General features: G+C 32.0%; 1 protein-coding gene across 5 annotated transcripts in view; it reads right to left on the reverse strand.

Annotated features, from left to right (window-relative positions):
* Window positions 1-25,788, reverse strand: part of nbs (nibrin) — a 92,715-nt gene that overhangs the window by 25,408 nt on the left and 41,519 nt on the right. For all 5 annotated transcript variants that reach the window (XM_085819822.1, XM_085819821.1, XM_085819826.1 and 2 more), the window contains 4 exons: window positions 23,832-23,949; window positions 13,559-13,740; window positions 9,515-9,606; window positions 2,737-2,827 (listed from right to left, as the gene is read on the reverse strand). In XM_085819822.1, coding sequence (XP_085675948.1) covers window positions 2,737-2,827; window positions 9,515-9,606; window positions 13,559-13,740; window positions 23,832-23,949 — 483 coding nt within the window. The remainder of the gene's footprint in view (window positions 1-2,736; window positions 2,828-9,514; window positions 9,607-13,558; window positions 13,741-23,831; window positions 23,950-25,788) is intronic.

Consider the following 25,788-nt stretch of genomic DNA (forward strand, 5'->3'; position numbering starts at 1 on the left):
ATGAAATAAAGAACAATTATGATCTAAAGGGTATCAAAATTTGCAAAAAGAAAAAGCTTAATATTTATTTGTTTACTTTATTAAACATTTCTTTCAATGTAAGTTGTTTAAGTTTTGCTTCGTTTCATGTGATAATACTTTCTCTTTAATTCTATTAAACAGACATAATTTCTTGTTCAGTTACAAAGTTCCGCTGTTTAAGTCCTATAATTGCTGTGTCGAGAACACCGACTAATTTGTCAATCGAAATTTTTTCGTTTTCAATAACCTCTGTCACTTTTCTTCGCTATCGGAAGCGAATTATAACGACGAGGAACTTGTTTTAAATCATATCAAAGACGGAGCATATCGAGATGAAATACTACATTTGGTAAAGAAATTATAAGCCAAATAAAATAAAAACATCTGCACTGAAGATAAGGATAGTGTTGACAGATCAACTTCCAATTCATTACGTCGCGGCGTTTCCCCCGCCGAGCAGCGTGAAATTGATAAACAGATTTCGGATTTCAAAACATACTTTCGCTTTAGATCCTTTACATATTAACAAATATATATAGGAAATTCTATTTGATATAATCGAAAGTTTAAGCTTACTTTTATAAAATTGCTCTTACAGTCTGCAAAAAATAATAAGCCGGATCCAATTCGAAAATAAAGAACAACGCAATCATCAACATTAACTGAAATAGATAATTAGATAATTTTAGCTTATACGTCCATTATACATAAAACGCGCACGCGAAAACGTATTCTGCACTTGCGCACACTCATATGCGCAGTCGTAAAAGGTCTTACGCGCACGCGCAAACGCCTATGCGCATGTGTCAACGCGGCGCATGCGCAGAAAGTTTTTAGTTTTGAGGTCCGGATTATAGATCATTCCGAATTATGGGTGTCCGAATTAACGACTTTTGACTGTACTATGTATAACCATATATATTCTTTGAATGACCTGTTTATTACTCATCGTATATGTCGCGTTTTTACTGCTCATCATAAAGTCGCCAAAAGTAGCCAAATCCCGTGTGCACCGGATACTGGATTAAACCGAAAATTGTACTTACATTAGTAAATCTCAAGTAGTAACTAAAAAATTTATTAGGAAACATAAAACAAGAACTTAATGTTACAAAAAAAAATTATTGCAATGAATTTAGAGTGCATTTTTTGGCTTTAGCGAAAAATTCTTTGGAAAATTTCCTGTCATAACAATTAGTTTCCTCATAACATTTAGCAATTAAAATGTTTTCTAGAGTTTTTGGTGAAATTAAAGAACGAAACATAGTTTTGTTTTTCTTCACAACACTGAAGACTCTCTCGCACTCAGCATTACTGTGTGGAATTACGAGAATAGCACATAAAACTCTTGCTAGTCTATCATATTTTGGTGTTCCATCAGCTCTTTTTATTCTTTTTAAGGTACCAATGAGGACATCAAGTCTATCTTCTCCAGAACTGGCAAAGTCATCAAACTGTGCAGCAGAAAATTGGTTCTGTAGTTCATCTAGAGCATCATTATGCATTCATTTCCTTTAATTGTTAACAAAAATGGAAATTTATCAATAAAAAAACGAATCTTTTCAAAAGATGAATTTTTCAATTTGTTTCAACTTTGCCACTTCATTTAAAAGAACTTCATTTTGCAAAGGAAACTTCCTTACAATGTAATCACAGGCTGAGGAAAAGTACTTTCTAACACATTGAAAAAATTCTTTTTTCTCATGATCTTTCAAAGAATTTACAAGTTCCCTGGTTTGATTTGCTTTTTAGACTTAACATGCTTCACAATGTCGCTTCTTCCACCGTGACTTATTATGAAGTCACACACACACACATTGCAAAACGCATAGTTATTTCCTTTGAAGGATTCTTTAATTGTTGGAAATTCGGCTTTGTAGGCAGGCCCAAAATATTGAGAATACATTTTTTTTTTTAACTCATTTCTTAACAGCGACGTATTAAGAAGATTCGTACCACGTGCAAACAAAAAAAAAAAAAAAAAAAAAAAAAAAAAAAAAAAAAACAGAATGCAACAATCCATGCTTGCTGAGTCCGAGCTGAGCAACTCCCGTTCTGCTGAAGCGAATGCGAAAAAAATAATCTGGCGCCCACAAAGAAAAGAGTGGGAGAAACAAGTTCAGCGCATTGGATTGGCTGGTTAAGCGGCGAGTTGGGAGAAACTGCAGGTTACTGGATTCGAAGTAGTTGGCGGTAAAACACGATGCAATTGGCGAAAAATTCTAAAATTTCGACAAAAATCACTAAAAACACTTGAAAAAGGAAAAAAATCGTAAAAAATGGATTATGATCGTAAAATTGTAAAGACAAACACATTTTTGTAAAAATTACGAAAAATTCGTAAAAGTTGGCAGGTATGGCCATGTCAAAAAATAAAACTAATTAGAAATTAGAAGTAATCAATATCATCTATCTAGTACCCTAACATTAAAAAAAAGTAAGAACTACATAATTAATATGTCACTTTAAGTAAAAATTGTGTTAATCTAAAAAATTATTTTCATCTAGCCTGCAGACAAACGAACAAGCCAGAAAGTGAAGAATGAACAGATGTGTGATTGACTCAACAATCAAATATCAATCACTGTGAAAAAGAAAGTGAAGAATGAATGGATGTGTGATTAACTCAACAATCAAATATCTATCACTGTGAAAGAGATGAATCAAACTGTGTGTCAAATCATGAAGTTAATCCAAAATTAAAATCCAACTTACCCTGCAACTAATTCTTCAGTGTTCGGAACATACACTTCTCCTTGTGACAAAGTCTGTGATTGTACTTTTGGACTTCTGAGAACAGCAGCACCTAAAAAAAGAGAAATCTATTTTTCCAGATAGTAATAATAATAATAAAATATCCATATATATATATATATATATGGATATTATATATATATATACATGTATCACATCCATAAAAGTTCTTATGCTGCCTTTATTTTTGCAACTGCTGGTTGTAGATATTTTCCAATCACAAAAATGTTCTAAATGACATAAATACTTATTTATGGTATGACTTATGATAATTTTTAATTTCAAAATCAATTACAAAATCTAACTGCCTTTCTTAACTCAACTTTCTTAAGTATCGGTGGATCTTGATATGTTATGGTATCAAATAAAGACACTTTCCTTTAACTAAAGCTATTTATGAATCAAAGACTACGTACAAGTATTATATTCAGATTACAGGATATCTAGTTTATACCACTATCATCAAACTCTCAACTCTCTCTGGTGAAAACTTTAATTAGCTACACATACGAGCTGCGCAGCACTCTCTATCTCTTTTTCTACACATCTTATGGTGATAGCCAGTACTTGATTTCCATACAAACATATTCATAAAATAACTTGGATATCTCAAGACTGTGGCACTTTCAGTCAGACTGACCACACTTTAATTGATGCCAGACATGCGTCAGACATGTTGGATGTCAGGTTATATCATGTAGCAAATCTTGACTGAAACTATTACTTGGTGATGATGAAAATTAGAGGAAGAATCTCTAATGTTTGTAAAATCATGGGGAGAAATTACAGAAATTAAACTGTCTGCTGTTAAGAGAGAAAGATACAGAAATACCAGAATAAACTGGAAACTCAATTAAAAAACTTCAAATTGGAGGAAGTGGAGTATATTGATGAGAAATGGAATCTGTTAAAAATGGCTATCATTGAAACTAGCAACAGAGTCTTAGGAAAAGAGGGGAAGAGAATGAGTGCGATTGGTTTGATCAATAATGTAGGGCTGCCGCTGACCTTCCAATTAAGACATACAGGAATATGTATCAAAGAAAGCATACAAGATTAGCCATTAACAACAGACTGCACATTTAGGCACAGCTCTAGCCAGCAATGTTTTCTTTTAACGCAAGTTCTAATATTATTGGTTGCATATGGAAAAATTGAGGACATATAGCATCATTGTGAATAATGGTGAAATTATTAATTTTGCATAGCTAGTGCTTGTTTGAGTTCTTCATAAAATATTTTAACCCCAAAATGGCTACTAAAAAATGTAAAGTTGATTCAGAGTGCCATGCTTTTAACGATGAATGGACCTGGAAATATTTTTGTACTGTTGTAAAAGATAAACCAGTGTGTCTCATTTGCAATGAAGCTGTAGCAATCTTCACAGAATATAACATTTACCGTAATTTCGCATCTAAGCATCAGAATTCCAATTACGAAGCATTGTCCAAATATGAAAGAAAACAAAATGCAGAATGTTTTTGTAAAAAATTATCCGGCCGACAAAATGTTTTCAAAAAGGTAAACAGTATCCAAGAAGAAGCTACACATGCAAGTTACACTGTAACACACAATACTGCTAAAAAGTAATAAAGCTCTCAGTGATCGGGAGTTTGTTAAACAATGCATATTCCAAGTGTGTGATGTCTTATGTCCAGACAAGAAAAATAATGAGACTGTAAACTTATCTCAAAAAACGGTGACTTCTAGAATCGAAGACATTGATAAAAATTTCCCATCACAATTAGAGTTAGAGAGTGGCAAGTTTAAATTTTGCTTCATAGCTATGGATGAAAGCACTGTTATATAAATGATACAGCTCAATTAGTGTTATTTATAAGAGGTGTTGATGAGAACTTTGAAATTACCGAGGAACTGCTGTGTATGTGTTGAGAACTACAACAGGATGTGATATTTTTTGAGAATTTCAGGAAGGGCTTTTAACTCTGAAAGCGCCTATAACAAATATATGTAATATTAGACTGATGAAGCCACCAAATATGACAGAAAATATCAGGATTTCGTGGACTCTTTAATCAAAACTATCCCAGAAATAACGTTGTGCTTCTACACTGTGCTCTGTGTAAATCTGCATTGAATATAAAAATTTGTGCTTGACGCAGTCTTGTAAATACTATTCCAACTCCTGCACCTACTCAGAGGCAATTTTGAGATTTTCTTCAGCCCATGCAATCTGAATACTCTGATGTACCGTATTACACGAAAGTAAGGTGGCTTATCGCAGGATGTGCTTTCGAGTAAGTTTGGCAGCTGAACGACAACATTGTGTCATTCTTCTATGAGAAACAGTGTTATAAAGAGTGCAAAATGTTAGAAGATACAAAATGGCTTTCAGACTTTACATTTTTTACATATCTTCTTTGTCGTATGAGCAACTTGAATGTCAATATGCAAGGGAAAAATCATTTTATCGATGATATCAGGACCCATCTCAAACCTTTAAACTAAAACATAATCTGTTTGCTGAGCAGCTAGCTAAGAATGACTTGTGTCATTCCCCGAGGTAAAGTTCAATAGCCACAGTAAATGAAAAGAAGCTTAAGAAGTATGAAGATGGTTTGAAAAAAACTACATTTTGAGTTCAAACACAGATTTTAAGATTTCAGTGCCATTCAAACAGAATTGGATATTTTTACCATGCCTTTCAACGTAAATTGTGAAGCAGTGAGGTCAAATTTGCAGCTTGAATTAATTGAGTTGCAATCTAACAATCATCCCAAGCAGTTGTTTCTAAGTATGCCAAAGTTAGAGTTTTTACAAATCATTATCGAAAGTAAGTTTTCCAGATTTAATATCTCACGCCCAAAAAATCAGTGCTATGTTTGGTTCATCTTATATATGTGGACAAGTGTTTTCAACTATGAACCATAGAAAAAATTATTTCAGAAGTAGACTGACAGATGAGCACTTAGCCTCGTGCCTTAGAATCAGTACATCTCACTTCGAACTTTAATATAAGGAACTTTTGAAAATGAAATCGCAATTTCATTCATCTGATTAACAGTATATTTCAATTGTAATACGTGTATATTGGTTTTGAATTTTAGAAACATTTATTTTGGCCCAACAAACTCCCCCCCCCCTGATTTTTGGCCTGTGACCAAAAAAGTTTGCCCATCCCTGACCTAGAGCAATACTTTGTAAACAGAAAGATGTTTAAGTGATAAGAATGGCATTCTTCAGAGGTACAGGGAGCACTTGGATAACCTGCTAAATTCTGATGTGTATAAAGAGGATAGTGAAATAACAAGCAGAAACCTAGAGCCTATTAACGCACTCTCTGGAAGAGGTGAATCATGCTATAAAAGAAATTAAAAACAATAAATCTGCTGGGCCGGACAATATTCCTTCAGAACAATTAAAAGCTGAGGGACCTGGAACTGCTTTGGAAAGCACAAAAATTGCTGAACTAAAAAATCTAATACAGAATAAAAATGTGAAAAATGTTATACCCACAACTGCTTACAGATGAGAATACACTGTGTTAAGTCAGGTTTTTCAAAACTCTATTTAGATTTTTTTTTTAATTTAATGAAATGATTTTTTGCACTTATCTTCATTTAACAAATAAACTGAAATCTCAGAATTTTTCTGTCCACACCATTAGATATAATTTTTGCAAGGAGAGGGGGAAGTATCAGTTTTTTCTTCCTCATTGCTTTGAAATATAGCCCAAGGTTATGGCGCAAATTATTTCTTGCAAAGATATTAAGCTTACAATAGAACTCTTCTGCCATTTTATAAATGCTATTTCTCCCCCTCTTTTTATAGATAGACCTTATATTTCTAGTTCATTTCATTATCTTAAAGCAAAAACAAAACAACAACAAAAAACAGAGTTTAAGGATTATACTAAAATTTTAAATTTTTGCAACAAAATTTCGAAGTCATTTAAAATTTTTTCTACTTCAAAGCTTTATACACATTTTCCCCAGCATTTTAAAAGTCCCCCCCCATCCAGTGCTGAGAAACGTGAACAAGAATACACACAAATGGGAGAAACGGGGGGGGGGGAGTAGAAACATAAAAAAGTTAAAAAGTTTTCTAGCCTCCCAATATCTACAAGCATCAGTATCTCCCTGGAAGTGGCCACTGCCTCACATACTGCTTCATCAGGATCAGGTACACTATGCAAAATAAAAAAGGGGACAGTTTTATATCTCCCGTTCTATTGAGCTGAATGATGAAATTCAACTTACATTTTTCATGCCTCAAAAGCGCAACTTAGAATATGGCTTAGATTTATATATAGCATTGTTTTAATATAGGTATTTTGACACAAAATCGGACCTTTTCTGAAATGACATGCCAACTTTCTTTCGTGCTTGCATTATTGGATAGAGTGGGAAAAAAGTCTTCTAAATGAAGTTGGTAAAATATTTTAACATAAGTTCTGATTTTTTTGGCAAAATTGCTGCACTTTTTCAATTATTTGACAATAACAATTATTAGAAGTAAAACAGTGATTTTTCAATGTTAAAAAAATATTTTTCAATTCAATAATTTCATCGATACTGTGCCATTGAGAATAAAAAGGTGAAAATAATAATAATAAAATTTTTTTGTAAAATAAGCTTTTATTTCTAAATATATTCTAACACGCAAAACAATTAATGAACCAGAAAATAAAAAAATAATTTACCAGAAAATAAAAAAATAATTTATCATATAACTTAACAGGATCAAGAGATTAAATAATTCTCTTTACAAAATTCCTAAATGACCAAATTGCATTGAGAAAAGTAATTAACTATACATTTATCAAGGATGCCCCAGGCTTTTATTATTCAAGATATAATACTGTATATAAAGTTTCCGAGTTTTAACCCATTAACCGCCAAAACTACAAGGAATGTTTCTTTTCTCATGAAAATAATAACAAATATTAAATTAAGCATTTATGACATAAATTTACATTGAAAATAAAAAAAAATACTCTTACCTGTAGAAAAAGCGAGTGTTGCGTTCGCGCAACATCAGCGGAATAAGACTACAGATGTTTAGTGAGTAGGATTGTACTCGTGTGATGTTTCTTTTGAGTGGAGCGCAGGATTACTTTTTAGCTGTATAACATTTTATAAATCCACAAATAACTTTACTTGTAATTAATTTAATATTAAAATATACATTGCATTTCTTTCACAAATACAGATTATTTCATTTGAAAGATTCAAGCATGAAAAGCTTGATTACAATCATGATGTAAAGCTACATTACATACTTTGCATCTACAAACAGTCTGGCTATGGTACTCTTTACAATGAAGTCTTTTGTCATCAACGGACTTTACGATAAAATGTCTACCATCTCCATGCAATGGTTTTTGAATGCTAAATTTACTAGGTCTTCCTGTTGCTGATCTATTTCTGGCTCATTCTACACTCTCAATAGGAGTTTGCAAAAGGAGTAATGCATTCTCGCATCTGGAATCTAAAAGAGACTTTATATTTTCAGTAGTAAAAAGTGGTGATATTTAGTAAGTTTAGATATGGTCTCACCTCATATAATTTATCAGTATTGTCAATTTGACTATTGTCAAATGCAAATTCTGCTTCATATTCCTGTACTGCAAATGTGATATCAATTCTCGTACAACAGGAACAGAAATGTCCTTATCAAAAGACCAATGCATGTTTTCTTGAGGTAAAGAATGATATCCTGTAAGCAATAATATTCCAATAAATCTTCTCATATAGACTTCAGATGCAATAAATTCTGTTTTTTTTTTTTTTCTGAGCGTATATATTTGTCTGTTCAACGAGAAGAGAGTAAATGTCTAAATCAAAAAGAAAATCGAAAATCTGTGCACTAGTTTTACCTTGTGTTTTGTCTTTTATAATTTCTCTTCTATCTTTTTCTTCATGTTCTTCCTGAGACATAACTAACAGTTCCTTTTTTATCCCCTTCAAGATTTCAGTCTTCTGCTTTTTAAACTTTTTAGTATGACTATAACTGCTTTTAGAAGGCTGAAACTTACTTCTTACGTGAATTTCAACTTCCCCAGCAGTATCATTTGGTAAAATATCATTATCATTATTTAAAACATTGCCATTCTTTTCTTCTTCATCACTAGACTCTGCAATTTCTGAGGGAACAACAACAATATCCCAGTTTCCTTCTGGTCATTATTAACATTATCATCATCTGTTTCTTTATCAAAAAATCTTTGAAGGGCTTCTTCTAATGTAAGACACCTTGTTCTAGGCATTTTTGAACAACCAGAACATGAATCAGAACATCGAAAGGAATGAGTGAAAAAAAGATTGACTACCCGTTTCCTGCTGACGTTGCGTCAATGCAACACCTGTTTTCCATTCCTTCCCAACACAAATATAAACACCTGACTGATATAATGTTCTGATAAATGGTGACCTTGATTAAAAATAGATCACTCATAAAGACGGCAATTCTTTCGTTAAATATTTTCAGCAAAAATACCCCATCAAAAATTTTGCTTAAAGTACGAGATTAATTATTATAAACAAAATGATTGCTGAAGGCAAATATTTTTTTACAGAAATAATCTTCATAATATTCCCTACACAAAATCATCTGCTGGTATAAAATATCTTAGGTAGTTATATTTATATATGCATTTATTTTTACCGTTGTGTCAACGCAACACCAGCGGCTAATGGGTTAAATAAAAACTTATTTTATAAAAACACTTTTTTAAAATTATTTTTATATTTAATAAGAATACAACTCTGGGACTTACCAAAACTGAATTTTGGGTTACAGTATTTTTCAGTAGAGCAGTATGCAACAGCTAGGCCGATATCTGATTCTGGAATCATTCTTAATTTCTTTCTAAAATAATAAACAAATATTTCATTCTAATTTCACACTACTGTATAAAGCAAAAAGCAAAAACACATGGATAATACAAGGAGATTGCTGCTTTTCACTTTGAGCACATTCACTAACCTAAAATAATTTAAATATTAAAAAAAGTTACAAATTACTTATTGCACAGAAAAATCATTTGAAATCCTCGAGTTTTAAGATTTTGCATGTTTCTTCTACTTCATAATAATAAAACAAAAACCCAATATTTTAAGGTAAAACATTTTAAGACCTTTTGGTGGTTTAGAAATAATGAATGATACTGATCCCTAGAAAACCCTAACACAAATTAATTTAATTTTTCAGGTTTATTGTACTGATGAAATCATAAATTAATTCTGATTTGTTAAGTACAATGTTAGACCTCTTTTCCAAGGTTGCAATTATTAATGTTGTTGGGGAATTGCCTTGTTTTGATTCCAATTCAATTTCAACTTTAGATGCTTCAAGTTTATATATATATTCAAAATAAAAGTAATTGAAACTAAATTAAAAGGTCTATGACTTGCACTAATGCTGTAAGTAATCAACCAATGATTCATAATAATTTATTATAAGAAAACTTTCCATATACCATTTCCAAGGAACACAAATTCAATTTAATGAATTTTTCCACGCATGGCTTTAAAATGAATTTGTGTTTCTTGGAGATGTATATGTAAAGTTTTTTTTTTATTATAAATTATATATATTGGTGCGTTTTTTTTTTATGACACTAGTTGTTACGTTAATTTTTTCCTTCACGTTCGTACGAGGTTCGTGAGGATTTGGAGTGAATAATGACAATACTACTTGATGAAGTATCGAAACACAGCCTCCAGGTTATCAGGCTATTATGGTGGAGACAGCTTCACAGCAAAGCACTGGACTCTGCTTGGTCGTTCTCAGAACTCCACGTACTCTCGAGACTCTCCATGCTACAACTCGCAATGCACTCGACGACACACAGAGCACAGCTCCCGACTCTTCGGTTCAATCGTTCCCAGAGCTCAACACACTCTCTTGACGATGCACTAAGACACTTCTTGACTCTACAATACACTAAGAGACTCTTCAATGCATTCAACGACCCACTCGGCATTCGCTGCCCGGCTGTCAACTAGATCAACTCCTCACGGACTGACTAACTATCTCGCCCTCTACGAGGCACACTCTCTGACTGCGGACAAGCAGGGTTTATATACAGGGTTGCCAAGCTACCTGGAAAATCGGGAGCACCGGAAAAAGTTAGGAAATTCGAAAATTGACCAAAAAATTCAGGGAAAAGTCAGGGAATTTAAGTATTTTTGTCAAAATCTGGAAGAGTCAGTGAAGTTCATACAACGATCCCACCAAAAAAAGCGATTTTTGCGCTGACGTCGGAAAAGATAACTTTTTTGGCGAATTGTGTATCACGTGAGTGTCATTCGGGTAGCTGGCATAGAGCCAATTTTCGCAGCTCCAATTTGATTGTCTTTTAGAAAGGCAAAGCAAGTTTCCCACAACTTTTGGTTTCCAGTATTCTCGAGAATCGTATGTGCAGTGCATGAACTAAAGAAAGTACCTGTTCTTGTATAAAACAAAATGGGTTTAATCCTAGTATACGGTACCATGGAGGTTAGAATCAAAGCATATGTATTGTAAAGAAGGAAAACCTCTCTGCAACAGACGTGGCTCCATTCCATCATAGAGGGAAACAGCTGTGCATGCGTGATATATCTGTCGCCAAAGCTCGAAACCGGTGTCGAAGTTTGAAGGTCACGTTATCAAGAGTTCATAAAATGAATATCATTTAAAGTTTCTTTAACCACTTGCGTTAAAAAGACGTGCCACACACGTCGAGATGCTTTTGTCTCAAACCGCAAGCAACACGAACACCACGTCGATAAGCATTTATCGCAAAAACGAAAATAACGTGGTGCACACGTTACTTAACAACGAGATTGTTTATTTCTTGAGTTACAGCTCTGGATTGCACTCGCAGATGCGGAGCGGCGTAAATGAGACACTTTACCGCTTGTTATATTGTAGCGCACGGCACTGCAACCGTGAAGTTTAGTCTTAGTGCAAGTAGGAAAAGAAAATATTTTTTGGCGCAAGTAAATTAATTCATGGATTAGTTATTTTCAGCGAAAAATAAAACTACGAAAATTCGTTTTTAAAATTATTGCAAAAAATCCAAGAAGAAACGTCCTTTGATAAAACGTTTCTTCTTGGATTTTTCGTAATAATTTAAAAACGGATTTTCGTAGCTCTCTTTTTGTCAAAGAACGTTTCTTCTTAACACGTGTTTCTCAATTTCCTGCACACATTGCGGAGAAGGAAATTCTGGCCGCCAGGTTCCGTCGCCAAATCTCTTGGCAAATTTTCCCTCCGCATTCTAGCGGCGTAATAGCATTTTACTTGTATGGAACCTTTTCTTCTCTACATAGATGTTCTTTGGTTAGAATAATCTCCATGTATGGTACAATGGGATTTGGCGACATGATGATGCGCAGTAAACGGGTCATTTTGGTATTGGCGACAAGTTTCAAAATCGTGCCAAAGCCTTACCGTATACTAGAATTTTACCGCAAAATCTTTTTAAACCTTTTTTTTTCCCTTCTTTTTAATAAATACCTTGCCATTTTGCAGTAAAATAAAAAAATAGTAATCAGTCATCTAGGCTAACCATGTAATATTATTCGCTAAAATATCGTTGATTATTCTAATTAAATTTTTAAGTAATTATCTTTATTTTTATGTTATTCATATAATTTAATGTTGCTTCTTCCCTCTAAATTTATTTATTATTAGTAAATAATATTTCCAAATTTCAGGAAATTTTCTCTGGCATAATCCTGAAATTAATTATAGCAGTATGATGACATACCATCACGAAATTTAATGCACATATTTTTTCCTTATGTATGCTGCGAAATAAATATAAAATACCTCAATTTATTAAAATAGATTTCTTTCTTTCGTTTAGCTGCAGAATGTCTGCAAAAAAAGCCTTATTTTATTCCAGATTGGGAAGATTCTAATCTCAATCTTCAGTAGAGAAAACAACAACTATTATAATTATATTTGTGTTTTCAAGTGTTAAGGTTTTAAGAGCATACCTCACGCAAATGAAATTTACCTAAAATCTAACCTAACTATTTAGCATTGCGTTGTGATTTATAAGGACCGGATTAGCCTCGTGTTGAACTGGTGATGATCATGAGTAATAATTAAACAAAACATACATTTGTTATCCAACATATATATCTTAAATTTTATTAAGTTTCTTAAGTGGTAAAGGAAACAAAATTATCAAACAAAGTATACCAAGAATAATTAAGAATAAATGTCCTCTGGGATTTATTGAATAATTAAGTGAATTTTCTACACAATACAAGTAATACCATAATTAATTTACCTCTTAGCACAGCCAACGTACATTACACGGATAGACTGGAATTTTCTTGAAACACACCTGGAAAACCTGAAAATGTCAGGGAATTTCATTCTCCCATTTGAGTGGCAACCCTGTATATAGCTTTCGGCTTGTGTTCGAGAACATTCCGGGCTAAACCAGTAAGAATTCGTTCCAGAAGGTTCTCCATCCATCTATGGCATGTTGCCAATTTTGTCGCCAAATATGGCACCCTGCCTTCCTTTGCCATTTTATGGCAACCCTAAAACTGCTTTGCGGGGAAGCTATCTCACTGCGCCTGGACATTTCATAACAATATATATGTGTGTGTGTGTGTGAATAGTATAAGTTTGCTTAATAAATTCAAAGTAAGACATAACCAGCACTAATAATGAAACATAATGATAAAACATATAAGTGTAAAATTACTGTTGCTCTGTTGCACAGATTTACAGTGCATTCTTTTTCATATATGAAAGTAACAGATTATAAAGCTCTAACCTAATTTTCAATTAACAATAGAGCAAAAACACTTACTTCAGTAGTATAGACTTAACCTGTTCCATGAGCTTGTTTATTTCAGCATTTTGTGACATTTCCCGACTTGGTTCAATAACACAATGGCCGTCCCTTAATAATAACTCTTCATCAATTTCTTCATCAGAGAGTATTGTGGCATTTCCACTCCCCAATATTATACCCAAATGCAATTTCTTAAACTAAAATTGGATAGTTGAGGATGGGATTACAATGAAAACATGAATTTGCAAATTAATACACTGCATAATTAACATGTACATACAACACAAAATCTTACACAATTTAAGTACAATCAGTTAATTTAAATTAAAAAACCTACTGAAAAATTTGAAAAACGCTCAAAATAATTTGGATTGACAAGAGTAATTATTAAACAAATTATGAAATTAACATTGGATAAACTTTAAGTGTTTTACCTTGAGATGATAAGCAGGGCTGTGGAGTCAGAGTCAGAATCTAGCAGATTTGGGGGTAAAAGGAGTCGGAGCTGGAGTTGCTAAAAACAGGTCAACTCTGACTCCAGTTTTTGTTTTGGACAGTTTGAATTTGAAATGAAATGAAGGAAAAAGAAGAGCTAGCCCATGAAGTGTTCCTCAAAGAACTCACAAGAAGTGAAGACGGGTGTTACCGTGTTGGTCTTTCATGGACTTGTATTAAACCAAACATTCCTTCAAATAGAAATGAAGCAGAAAGAAGGTTGTTTAGCACTACAAGAAGTCTGAAAAAGTTAAGTAAATTTGAAGATTATGACCTAGTCTTTAAAAAATGGCAAAAAGAGGATGTCATACAAGTCTCAGAAAATGAACTAGAAGAAGTAGGAGGCCATTACTTGTGTCACCATCCAGTTATTAAGCCAGAGAGTGCTACTACGTCTATGAGACCAGTTTTTGAAGCCTCGTGTAAAGTTGGAAGAGCACTATCCCTAAATGACCGTCTCATCAAAGGAATAAACTTGATAGAAGAAATTTTGCTATATTATTGAGATTCCGAGAAAAGGCCATTGCAGTTGTATCCGACATTAGAAGATCCTTCCTCCAAATTGAAGTTAAGGAAGATTGACGATTTTTGAGATTTTTATAATGGGAGAAGGCAAATAAAATTAAAGTCTATCAACATAAGAGTGTTAGATGGAGCTACTTGTAGCCCTTTTTTACTCAGCACGGTTTTCAGATACCATTTGAACAAGCATCCAAAACAACTCAAAACAGTTACTGACAAACTTTTGAAGTCCTTCTATATTGACAACTGTGTAACTTCTGTCGACAGTGCATCTGAATTAGAAGAATTTATCTCAAAGTCAACTGAAATCATGGCTGATGCTAAGATGGATTTGAGATTATGGCAATTCGGTCCGGTAGAAGAAATAGAAAAGTTGTCATATGAGAACAGAAGTTTGTTTAAAGGAAATCTTATAACTCCAGTTTCGGTTTTGGGGATTAGATGGGATAGAAAGGAGGATTGTTTAATGATCTGCAATGAATATGACACTGAAACAAAAAATCCTACTAAACGGAAAACCTTGTCTATAACACAAGGTATTTGCGATCCCATCAGTTTTCTCATCCCAGCATTGTTGCCAGCCAAGCTAATGATTCAGGAGGCCTAGTCAGCTAAGTCAGAATGGGATTCCCTGCTTCCAGAGAAGATTCAAAAGTACTTTCAGAAATGGTATAGTGAATTGAAACAGTTATCTAACTTAAAGGTAAACAGACGTATAGGTTACGGAAATAAAGAAAAATGGTCTATACATGTTTTTTGCGATGCGAGTCAGAATGCATATGCAACAGTAATTTTCCTGCACTGTGAAGATAATAATGATTTCGGTACAGCTTCTAGGAGCAAAATCACAACTTGTTCCAAAAAAGACTTTGACAACCCCACGTCTAGAACTTCTTGCTTGTGTTTTGGGAGCCAGATTAGCAAACTACATTCATGAGGCTCTGGATGTTCCTACTGTTGAAGAATTGACCAATGGGGTACTTTTGTGGGTAACAGAATCAGAGAAATATGCAAACTCACAGAATCATACCAATGGTATCTTGTCCCAGGTAATCTAAATCTGGCGGACCTGCCATCTCATGGTTGTAGCCCAAGACATCTTATCGAGATTAGATGGTTAAAGGGACCAAAATGGTTAAAAGACAAAGAAAATAATTGGCCCAAATCGGAACAGGTTCCTAATAAAGATTTAGTTATGTCAGAAAGAAAGAAAACTGCAATATCATTATTTACCTGAGCAAAAGTAGATCAATTCATGAATTATGAAAGAATTTCGAAATTTTGCATATTTGTAAGTATTATTTGTTGGATGAAAAGCTTCATATCCAAATCTAGAAAAAGAAATTATTTTTTCCCATCTGAGCTTTTGATCGAAGAAAAGAAAGAGGCAGAGAAGTTCCTTTAGTCAAGAATTCAGTTAGAAAATTTTGATGTCTCAGATACTGTCAAAGGTCTTGTTGTTGTGAAAGATCAAAATAACATAATACAAGCGAAAACCAAGTTGTTAGAATGTGATGACAAATTTTCATTCAAATATCCAATTTTGTTGCCATCAAAACATCCCGTAGTAAATTGTTTAATACAAGACTGCCATTTAAAGAACAGCTATGCTAGTCTCCAGACTGTTCCATCCAGCGAGAAAATTTTTGGATAATTTCTGCTAAGTGTAACATTCGAAGTGAATTATCAAAATGCACGAGATGCAAAATATTTACTTCAAAACCGTTTGTCACTCCGCATATTCAACTTCCATTTGACCGAATCAGAGACTTGAAAGTTTTTGAAATCATGGGAATCGATTTATATGGCCCTCTCTTTCTAAAGAACAAAACCAAGGTATGGATTGTCATTTTCACATACGCTGTGTATTGTGCTGTATACTTGGAATTAGTGACTAATTTGTCAACAGAAGGTTTCGTCTGTGCCCTCAGGAGGTTTATAGCAAGAAGGGGAAGAATTTCAACAATCTACAGTGACAACAGAACTAACTTTAGGGGTACCAACAACCTTTTGATATCTTTACATTGGAGTCAAATAAAAAATACAAAATTAAGACCTAGCTCACATTAAATGGAAGTTAATTCCTCCAACAGCTGTGTGGTGGGAACGGCTCATTCACAGTGTAAAAAATCTTCTCCCAAGAACACTTGGTAGATCATCACTCAATTTTGAAGACCTTTCAACGATATTATGTGAAGTTGAAGCTGTAATGAATAATCAACCTCTTACATATATTTCAGAAGAATCTGATAAATTTATTCCTTTGACTCCATCATCTTTTATTCAAGACATCCAAGAAATCGAGATACCTGATCTAGAGAAAATTAATTTCCAGAAACTTCAAAAAAAGATACTGGAAATGACAAAATATAAAAGATCAATTGAGAAATAGATTTTGAAAAGAATATTTAGCAAATCTCATTCAAAAATCAAGAGAAAAGGCTCAAGTGATCCAGACGGGTGATGTAGTACTAATTGAACTAGACAACCGAAAGAGACTTAACTGGCCAATAGGCAAAGTCACAAAATTGTTTCCAAGTAAAGATGGTTGTACATGTGGTGGCAGAGGTAAAAACCTCTTCAGGAACTTTTGTACGACCGATTCGTAAACTTTGCCATTTGAAGATTTCTAAGAACGATGGCCCAGTAATCCAGCTGATGAACTGTATGAACACTTTTCACAACTCAATTTTAGACCTTTAACTTTTTTTTTTGCTTGAAATTTTCATAGATATTAGTTTTATTTCATTCTATTATTTTTGAGTAATGATGTAAATTTAATGTTTAATTTCTGGCTTCCACTATAAATTAAAAGTGGGAGTATGTTAAATGTTCATCTAAAGTGTCTTTCCCTAACTAGAGGGTGCCAGAGAGAGAAATTAAAACTTTTTTTTTTTTTTAAACCAGTAAATACTTCATTTTTGAAGTGTGATGGACGGATAAATTGTTTCGTACAGCCATGAGAGAAAAAGACAGGCTGTTCAAGAAAATGTACTTAAATATTAATTTTTTTTCCTTTTGAATGTTTTATGTAAATAAAATGTGATGTCAAGAAATAGAATTGTGGTTTTTCTGTAAAGAAGATTGCCAGCTGAAACATAACGTCAGATTCAACGATGCATCAGAAATGGTAAATGAATTTTGTTCTTGTTTTTTAAATCAGTTAAATAAATAGAACCTGCATACGTTAGTGGATTCTGACAACTTTGATCAACAGTAGTTGATTAATTATGTAATAGATGAATTAGATTTTGAGAAATATTTTTGGATAATATTTTAAAGGCCAAGGCAAAGCAAATGAAAATAAAGAGCCTTTAGATATAAAAATGAAAAAATACAAACAAGATTTCTACACGGCCTTTGAAGAACTAGAGAAATATGATTCTGCTTGCAAGACACCTCTTTTAGAAATTATAAAAAAATCTATCCTGAAAAGTTAAAAGAAGTAGCTCTAACAGTAACAGCTCTTCCTCCTACTCAAGTTAGTGTGGAAAGATTCTTCTCAGCTCTGAAGTTTATCAAATTGGATCTCCAACAAAGAAGGTCTTGCCGAAGCTATACTGTTTCTTAGAAATAACTAATGTCAGTTTTTCCATTTCGTAATAAATGCTAATTAATATAAATAATTTGCTATGCCATCAATTTTTTTTTTCTGTAGCATCTATTACTTCCAACTTTTATATTAAAAAAATAAGCTGTAACTCATGAGTATATGTTTACATCTATATATGAGGGAGTCGGAGTCGAGTCAGAATCGGAGTCTAAAATTCCAGGAGTCAGAGTTGAGTTATTTCATATCGTCATTTTCTTCCCCGACTCCACAGCCCTGATGTTAACTGAAAGTGAAGATAATTTTATTTTCATTTGTACATCTTGAGAATATCTACATGCATTTAGAGAATACTTTTAAAATCATAAGATAATTATGAAATTTATTTTACTAAGTTTTTATTAATTTGCTTATTTTTCCCAAAGTTATACAAGTAAATTAGTACTATAACTGGATTATCATTGTTACACATATCGGCAGACTGAAATGACAGTTTAACACTCTTCCCATTCCTTTACAAACGCACTAATTTATAATTAGTAAAGCAATACCATGTTCATTTTTATATAAGACTTTTAAGATTATTATTGGGGAAAATAACTGAATAATGACAATCAATGTAAAATTTACAATTCTCATTCCAAAACAGAAAGAAGTAGGAACAAGATTTTTGCAATATCCCCCATCTCTTCTATCAATATACATGGTTTAAGCAGAATAAAATGTTAGACCAGTGGCTCTCAATCTTTTCTGCTCCATGCACCTCTTTCATAATCTAAATTCCATGCATTCACATCTTTTCCAAGACTCAGAAAACACACAAACATATATATATCAAAACTTACTTCACTGAAAAAGGTATATGACATTTGTGGACTTACTTTTATTTTAGTCAAAAATTCTCTTAGAGAATAAAACACCTCTATTCAAAATTTCTATATCTCTAAAGAAAGCTTGTATTAACTACTTTTTTTTTAATTTCTTATCTAAAGTGAAATAATTATTACTTGAATCTTAATCGGAGGTAATAGTTGGATGACTAGATAAGAAACTTAATGTAAATGTGTACAAAGATCTTGTTTCTTTCCCTTTTAAATATTATTTACACTGTCTTTCTACTATTTTGCAAATTTAATAAATGGCAAATTTTGCTTTTCCTAAAAAAATGGGGCTTCTAGTTTCAAAGACTTATTGTATTGATTATGTGAATCTTTTATAACCTATATTTTTCCTTTTCCTCAACTTTAAGCCAGTTCTGTGTTTGCGTTTTAAGATTTTACAGAAGACAGTATCTTTTAGAAGTTTCTTACGCTGACATTTGGGAGTTGACAATCACCCTTCTCATAGGAAAAAAATTTTACAGACCGCACCCAATGTTTAGCCCCCTACACACAAAGTTTAACAGGATAGGCCATTCTGAACACCTGTTAAAATGCTTCGTTCTGCTATTGGACACTTTAAATCTTATCACATACCTTTTCCAAGAACTACACAATTTTTGCTTCTCCAGAGTAACGTTGAATTCAACTTCCCCCCCCCCCCCAAGGAACACAGTTCGGTTGGTCTTAAGAATTCAGCAAGTATGCATTTTTTTTTCAATTTTTGCTTGAAATAGGTTTTCAGTTTTTAGCTGTTTAAGGCTCAGATTGGAGGCCCAGCTCCAATCTGAGCCTTAAACAGCTAGCAAGACTTTTAGTTACAGAAATCTCTATGAAAAGTTTTTCATTTTCTTGGTATTAAAAGTTTAGGTTAGCGTAATCGGGGACAACCTAATTTTTGAGTGTTGTTTAAATGACAATCTCGTAATTTGATTTAAGTTCTTTATTCGTAATTGCTTTTGAATATCAAATTTACATACAATATTTTTAGACCATTTGTTTTATTGAATGGTCAATTTACATTATATAAAGTTTTTTTTTTATTTTATTGAGCAGTCAATTTGGCACAACATAAAGTTTTATTATTTTTTTCCAAGTGTTTTGAAAGCATGTAGGGAAAATTCTGGACACATTTGAGGTTTGAATTTTCAGTTTTATATGAATTTTAATGTCTTAAATGAAAATTTAATTAAATCTTTTTTTCTGTTTTTGATCTCAAATGAACCAGGAGAATGAAACATGTTTTTGAAACATATTAATCGACTTTTATGAAATTTTAATTCATATTCCACTGATGAGTTCTGAATTGAAGTTTCAGTAAAAGTAATTAATTTTTATATTTTTATAGTTTTGCATATTTTTCCTTTCCCCATTTTTATTTTTCGACTTTGTTCCACTAATGAATTCATATTTTAATTTTGATATGTTTAGATATTCTGTTAAACCTTTTATACACGATTGCTATTATTATTATTATTATTATTGTTGTTGTTGAGGAATTGCCTTGCTTTGATTCCAATTTAATTTTAACTTTAGATGCTTTAAGTTTACTTTACTTTAATCCTGCAGCTATAGCACAGAAAGGGTTTAAAATAGTTGTCTTTAATTTTTAGCCTATTTTAATGTTTCTTTTTGTATATACCGTATTTGACGGCATATAAGACGCAATGGCATATAAGAACATAGAAGATATGTGTTCCCAATATTAACAGAAAAAACTGGAAGGGGAATAGTCACCTTGAAAAACAAATGAAAATTTGTTTATTTTTTTGTCTTGAGTAAGTATATTTTTTTTTTATAATAAGAATTTTGTTACATAAAAGTTGAAAGCTTTGTATGATTGTTACTTTTGTATGATTTTATAAGATCATTTTCTTCATCACTTAAATTACACAAACTAAAAATTAATTTTTTCAAAACGATAAATGCCCGCCCTTCCCGGTCTTCATGTATTTAAATTTAGACAATTTTTGAAACACGATAAGATTTAGATAATTTTTTTTACGTTTTTATAAATTACACAAGAAAAATACAGAAAGTGTTGATAAATAAAATTTGAATAAAAGACTGAGAGTATTTCCACAGGGGGCATTCATTTCTGGAATCCTTGTATTAGACATTCTGCAATCCTTGCATATTAAAGTTTTTTTTTTTTTTTTTTTTTTTTTTAAGTTTCTGTGCTTGTGATTCAAAATTACTTTCTAATAATTCTACAAAACAGACTATAGTAATAATTGTATAGAATAGAAATTTTTAATAATAGAACTTTATATTATCTTTTACCTGTACAATGTAATTTCATTATTATGTATTTTATTTTCATTCTCTAAAATTTCAGCAGCTTTAGATAGTAGAAACTAATGAAAGCTGACTGAAATACTATTAATTTTAGATTTCAGTCCTGGATAAGCCATGGATGGTTGTAGCCATACTATCTTTGTGAAACAGAATCAATTAAAATCTATTATTTTGAAATCTTGAATTTTTGATAAAAAAAATGGAATATATTTGAATCAACTAAGACAAAGTACATGAGGCTTACCTATGAAGAGAGACAGAGGCTACTTCAAGGAAGACTTGGAACTTCAAGGACTTCACAGGTACATGAACTTACTTGCATTTGTGTTGTTCATAGGGTGGGTAAAGAAGGTCATAAAAAGACCATATTTTGATTCAGCTATTCAGTCACAAAGAACAGAATCCAGGCTGTAGCTACAACCTAGATTCTGTTCCTATAGCCATAGTTTAATACTCCAATCTAATCACCCAGTAAATCCCATCACAGTTACATTAGTTAAAGCGTATTTTAACTTGCCACATTAAATAATAATAATAATAATAATAAATCTATAAAAGGCAGTATTTTAACATCAGTTCCTTAAAACAAAATATTTGAATAAATACAAAAACAGAAAGAAAGAAAAAGAAAAATTACTATGTTTATGATAAGCACAAACATTTTTACCTAAACCTAACTTATCATACCCTCCCAACCAAACCAATGACTTTGAGCAATTAGTCATTGTTTACTCATCAAATCAAAGTACAAATGACTACATGGTTATATTTCATTGCCTGTAGATCTCTGATTTATATAGAAATGTCATTTTTTGAAATTTTAGGTCTGCAAAATATTGTTTTCTATAAAATAAACATTTAAAAGTAGAACTCTGTAGTCAGTAATATAAAATATGAATGAATATTTATTCATTTATTATTTTTCAATATTCCTTCCAAGCATGAAATTCTCAAAATGGTTGGGGAGGGGGGGGGGAACTTTCATTCTATTACTTTATTTCTAGCAGCCAAAATATGTACTTGTTCTTTTTTTAATTTTTTTAACGCATATCAAAGGTCTGATTCAAAATGGATAATTAAATAATCATAAAATACTTAGTATTGCAAATTGTTTATATAATAATCAACTGGAAACAGTTATAGTATGAAGAATGTGGAGGTGTATCATGATTTATTTTAATCACAAAAGAAAAGAGGTGTTTCTGAAACCAATAAAAAGCTCTGTACAGTGAAACCTTGTCTCGAGATACAAACGAGTAAGCTGGCAACATGTGACATTTCAAAATGCAGTTAAGACAGCGGAAGAAATGCCTTCTGAAGGGAGAATATTCCTATTTGATCCACAAAATGTATGCAAAATAAGAAAAGGTGCAATTGTTCACAGAACATTATCACCCTGAACAAGCAGTACTAAGCCATAGCATAAATATTTGCAATGATACTACCACATCTTGCTTTAGGAACATTTTAAAATGTGGAGAGAAACAAATCCCATTGAACAAATTTCAATAAGAAAAGAGCCTAGTTATTCTCAGACATAGGACAGTTCAGAGAAAAAAAGCTCAGGAAAACGGCTAACTGATAATTTTAAGGAACAGGATTTCTCTTTCAAACAATAACATTCCACATCTTTGCCTTCTCCATTTTCTCTTTAAGCGGTCAGCTTTCTTTTGTAGAGACACGGTAAAATTTAATATAAGTTTTCTAGATTTTATATGTTTACTATAACGTTAAGCAATGTGTATGCATTAGATTTAATGAGTTCCATCAGTTTTGTATTATGAACTTACATCTAAAGTATTTTTTTTTTTTCAGAGCCATCACTTAGGATTTAGGAATGGGTTAATTGATTTTAAATTAATTCCTATGGAGAAAATAGCTTTGATTTACAAATATTTCAGGTGATGAACTATCTTCAGAGACAATTTAAATTTATGATCACATTCCTATGATATTAAAAATATAACAATTGCTAGGAACCTAAAACCCTTGACCAATATTTACTTTAAATAATTCGAGATTTAAAATTTTAATTATCGTATTTGCAAATACTATTGTAATACCTGCTTTTACAATTAACAAAATTATTTGTTAACATTTAAATAGCATTATTTGAATAATTTTACTCTAATACTGTAATTTGGATTAAAAAAGAGGGGAATATTGCTCTATGCTGTAAATTATTAGAAGATAAAAAAATAATTATTAGAAAATATATTATTAAAAAATAAATAATTATAAAATATAATTTAATTTCATAAACTGACTATAAATATTGCAATTAAATGAAAAATAATAAAACTATTTGAACTAAGATTTTAGATGTTAAATTACAGACAATTTACGCAAATTAAACCAGAACCCAAAGTAGAATGATATTTTTAGATTTCTTATATGGTAGTCACCAAAGAGAACTGTTTTAAATATAATTAAATTTGGTTAAAACCACAAAAAATAATATGAAGTCAAAAAACTTAACATAAGACAATAAAGAAAGAAGATTAAATCAATACTGCATCACTTTTATAACAAAAATCATCAATACCTGCTTTTCATCTAGAAAGAAAAAAGTTCTGTTTTCAAAAATCTGCTTTCTTTGCAGATTCACCCCAAAAGAAACTTTATCCTGGTCTATGAGAGATTCTCCAATCGGTGGAACAAAGCTATTAAAAAAAAAGAATCAATGAAAATATTAAATACAAAAAGGATGGCTAGTTGGTTTATTTGATTATGGCAAAGCACTCAAGAGCTATTACACTAAGGGAAGGGATGCCTTCGTGAAAGACTTTCTAAGGGATATTGGCTCATATAACATGCTGCACATGGAGAAAATCACAAGAATGCCCATGCAGCCAGCCCATTCACCTGGAATTGAACTCAGATTGGAACTACCGGTGTTCGGCAAATTTATTATAACATGCTGCACATGGAGAAAATCACAAGAATGCCCATGCAGCCCGCCCATTCTCCGATTGGAACTACCGGTGTTCAGCAATTTTATTATAACATGCTGCACATGGAGAAAATCACAAGAATGCCCATGCAGCCAGCCCATTCACCTGGAATCGAACTCAGATTGGAACTACCGGTATTCGGCAACTTTATTATTCGGCCGATAATGGGCCTTTCAAAAGTCCTACTATATTCATGCTCCATTTGTAATAGATACAGTGGATACTGCTTAATACGGGGTTTGTACATATTTCTGCACATGGAAATTAAGTACTTTTAAGGACCATTAATGAAAAAATTAAGGACCTTTGAGCAAATGAGAACTGAATAAATTCAATTAAAAATATTATTCTATGCTTGAATTTTAGTTCTGTAATACCATCTTAACAATAAAATAGATCCCTAAACAATATGCATTATTACTAAACATGAATTAATTAACATAATTATTAATAAGCTTGAGAATAAAATAAAATTTATGCAATTTATCAAGTAGCATTAAATATTTTGCACTTATAATAGCTGGACATATTTGAAAGAAGATAAGTGAAATTTACGTTTTACTAATAGTTAGCTTTATGTTGAGTTTTTTATGTCTCATTTTGTCACATACTTGGTCAGTCTAATGGTTTAGTAAATAACAGGTAGATTTTATGTCAAACGGCATAGGTTAAAATGAGAAGTACGATCATAATCAACATGATTCATAACAAAAGACTGAATGCTGTCACTGCTGCTGCTTATCTAAAGAGAGACCTGCTGATTAAAACATACCTGAAAGGCCTGATGTAGGCACGGTTGGCAAGTGTTGAAGGTTACTCAAGATCTGTTTAATGCAGTTAGTGTCATAGCTTTGTGCAGAGTTCCAGGGGTTGTAACCCAGTTAATATACTTTAAGGTTCCAATAAGAAATTAAAGCACCAGAGGTGATAAGTTGTTTTGTATCATTTTAAGTCTCACTAGATGCAAAGAACAAGTTTTACTTGAATTTTTACATTTTTGTGTTTTATCTTGTGACTATTAATGAAAGGCAATAACTCACTTTAGTATGCAGAGATAATTTTTAAGGATAAGCAGTTAGCTATAAATAATTAAATTAGATAACCTTAGTCATTATGGATTTACGTGGCCACTATTAAATTTTATTTTTAAACAATATTTGTTAAAAAGCTCTATTAAAACCAAAATCTAATAAAATTTCACAGTTTAAAATACATGTAATTTATGACACTGATTCTTAAATGATATTAGGACAATTACACATTAAAAGCTACAAAACATTTATGTTTTGTAACAAGAACACTCAACAAAATATTTATCCGTGATTTTAATTTAAAGCCTTCCCAAACATTTTGGCTAGTTTATATCGATTTCCTTCTCTAAGCATTTTTTCTAACAATTAGACATTTGTCTCAATATGCAAACCAATGCTCTCGCTAGTTGCTGCGTGCTTTGTCTCCTAACTTGTCAAACTTTCCACAATGCACCTATGAGGATTTACTTGATCTGGTAAAAGTTAAATAGTCCCAAACTCCTGATAGACGTGGAGC

The sequence above is a fragment of the Stegodyphus dumicola genome, chromosome 7, assembly GCF_044657685.1.
Source record: "Stegodyphus dumicola isolate Sdum_Otavi_A_Nest chromosome 7, ASM4465768v1".
In the NCBI taxonomy this organism is placed as follows: Eukaryota; Metazoa; Arthropoda; class Arachnida; order Araneae; family Eresidae; genus Stegodyphus; species Stegodyphus dumicola.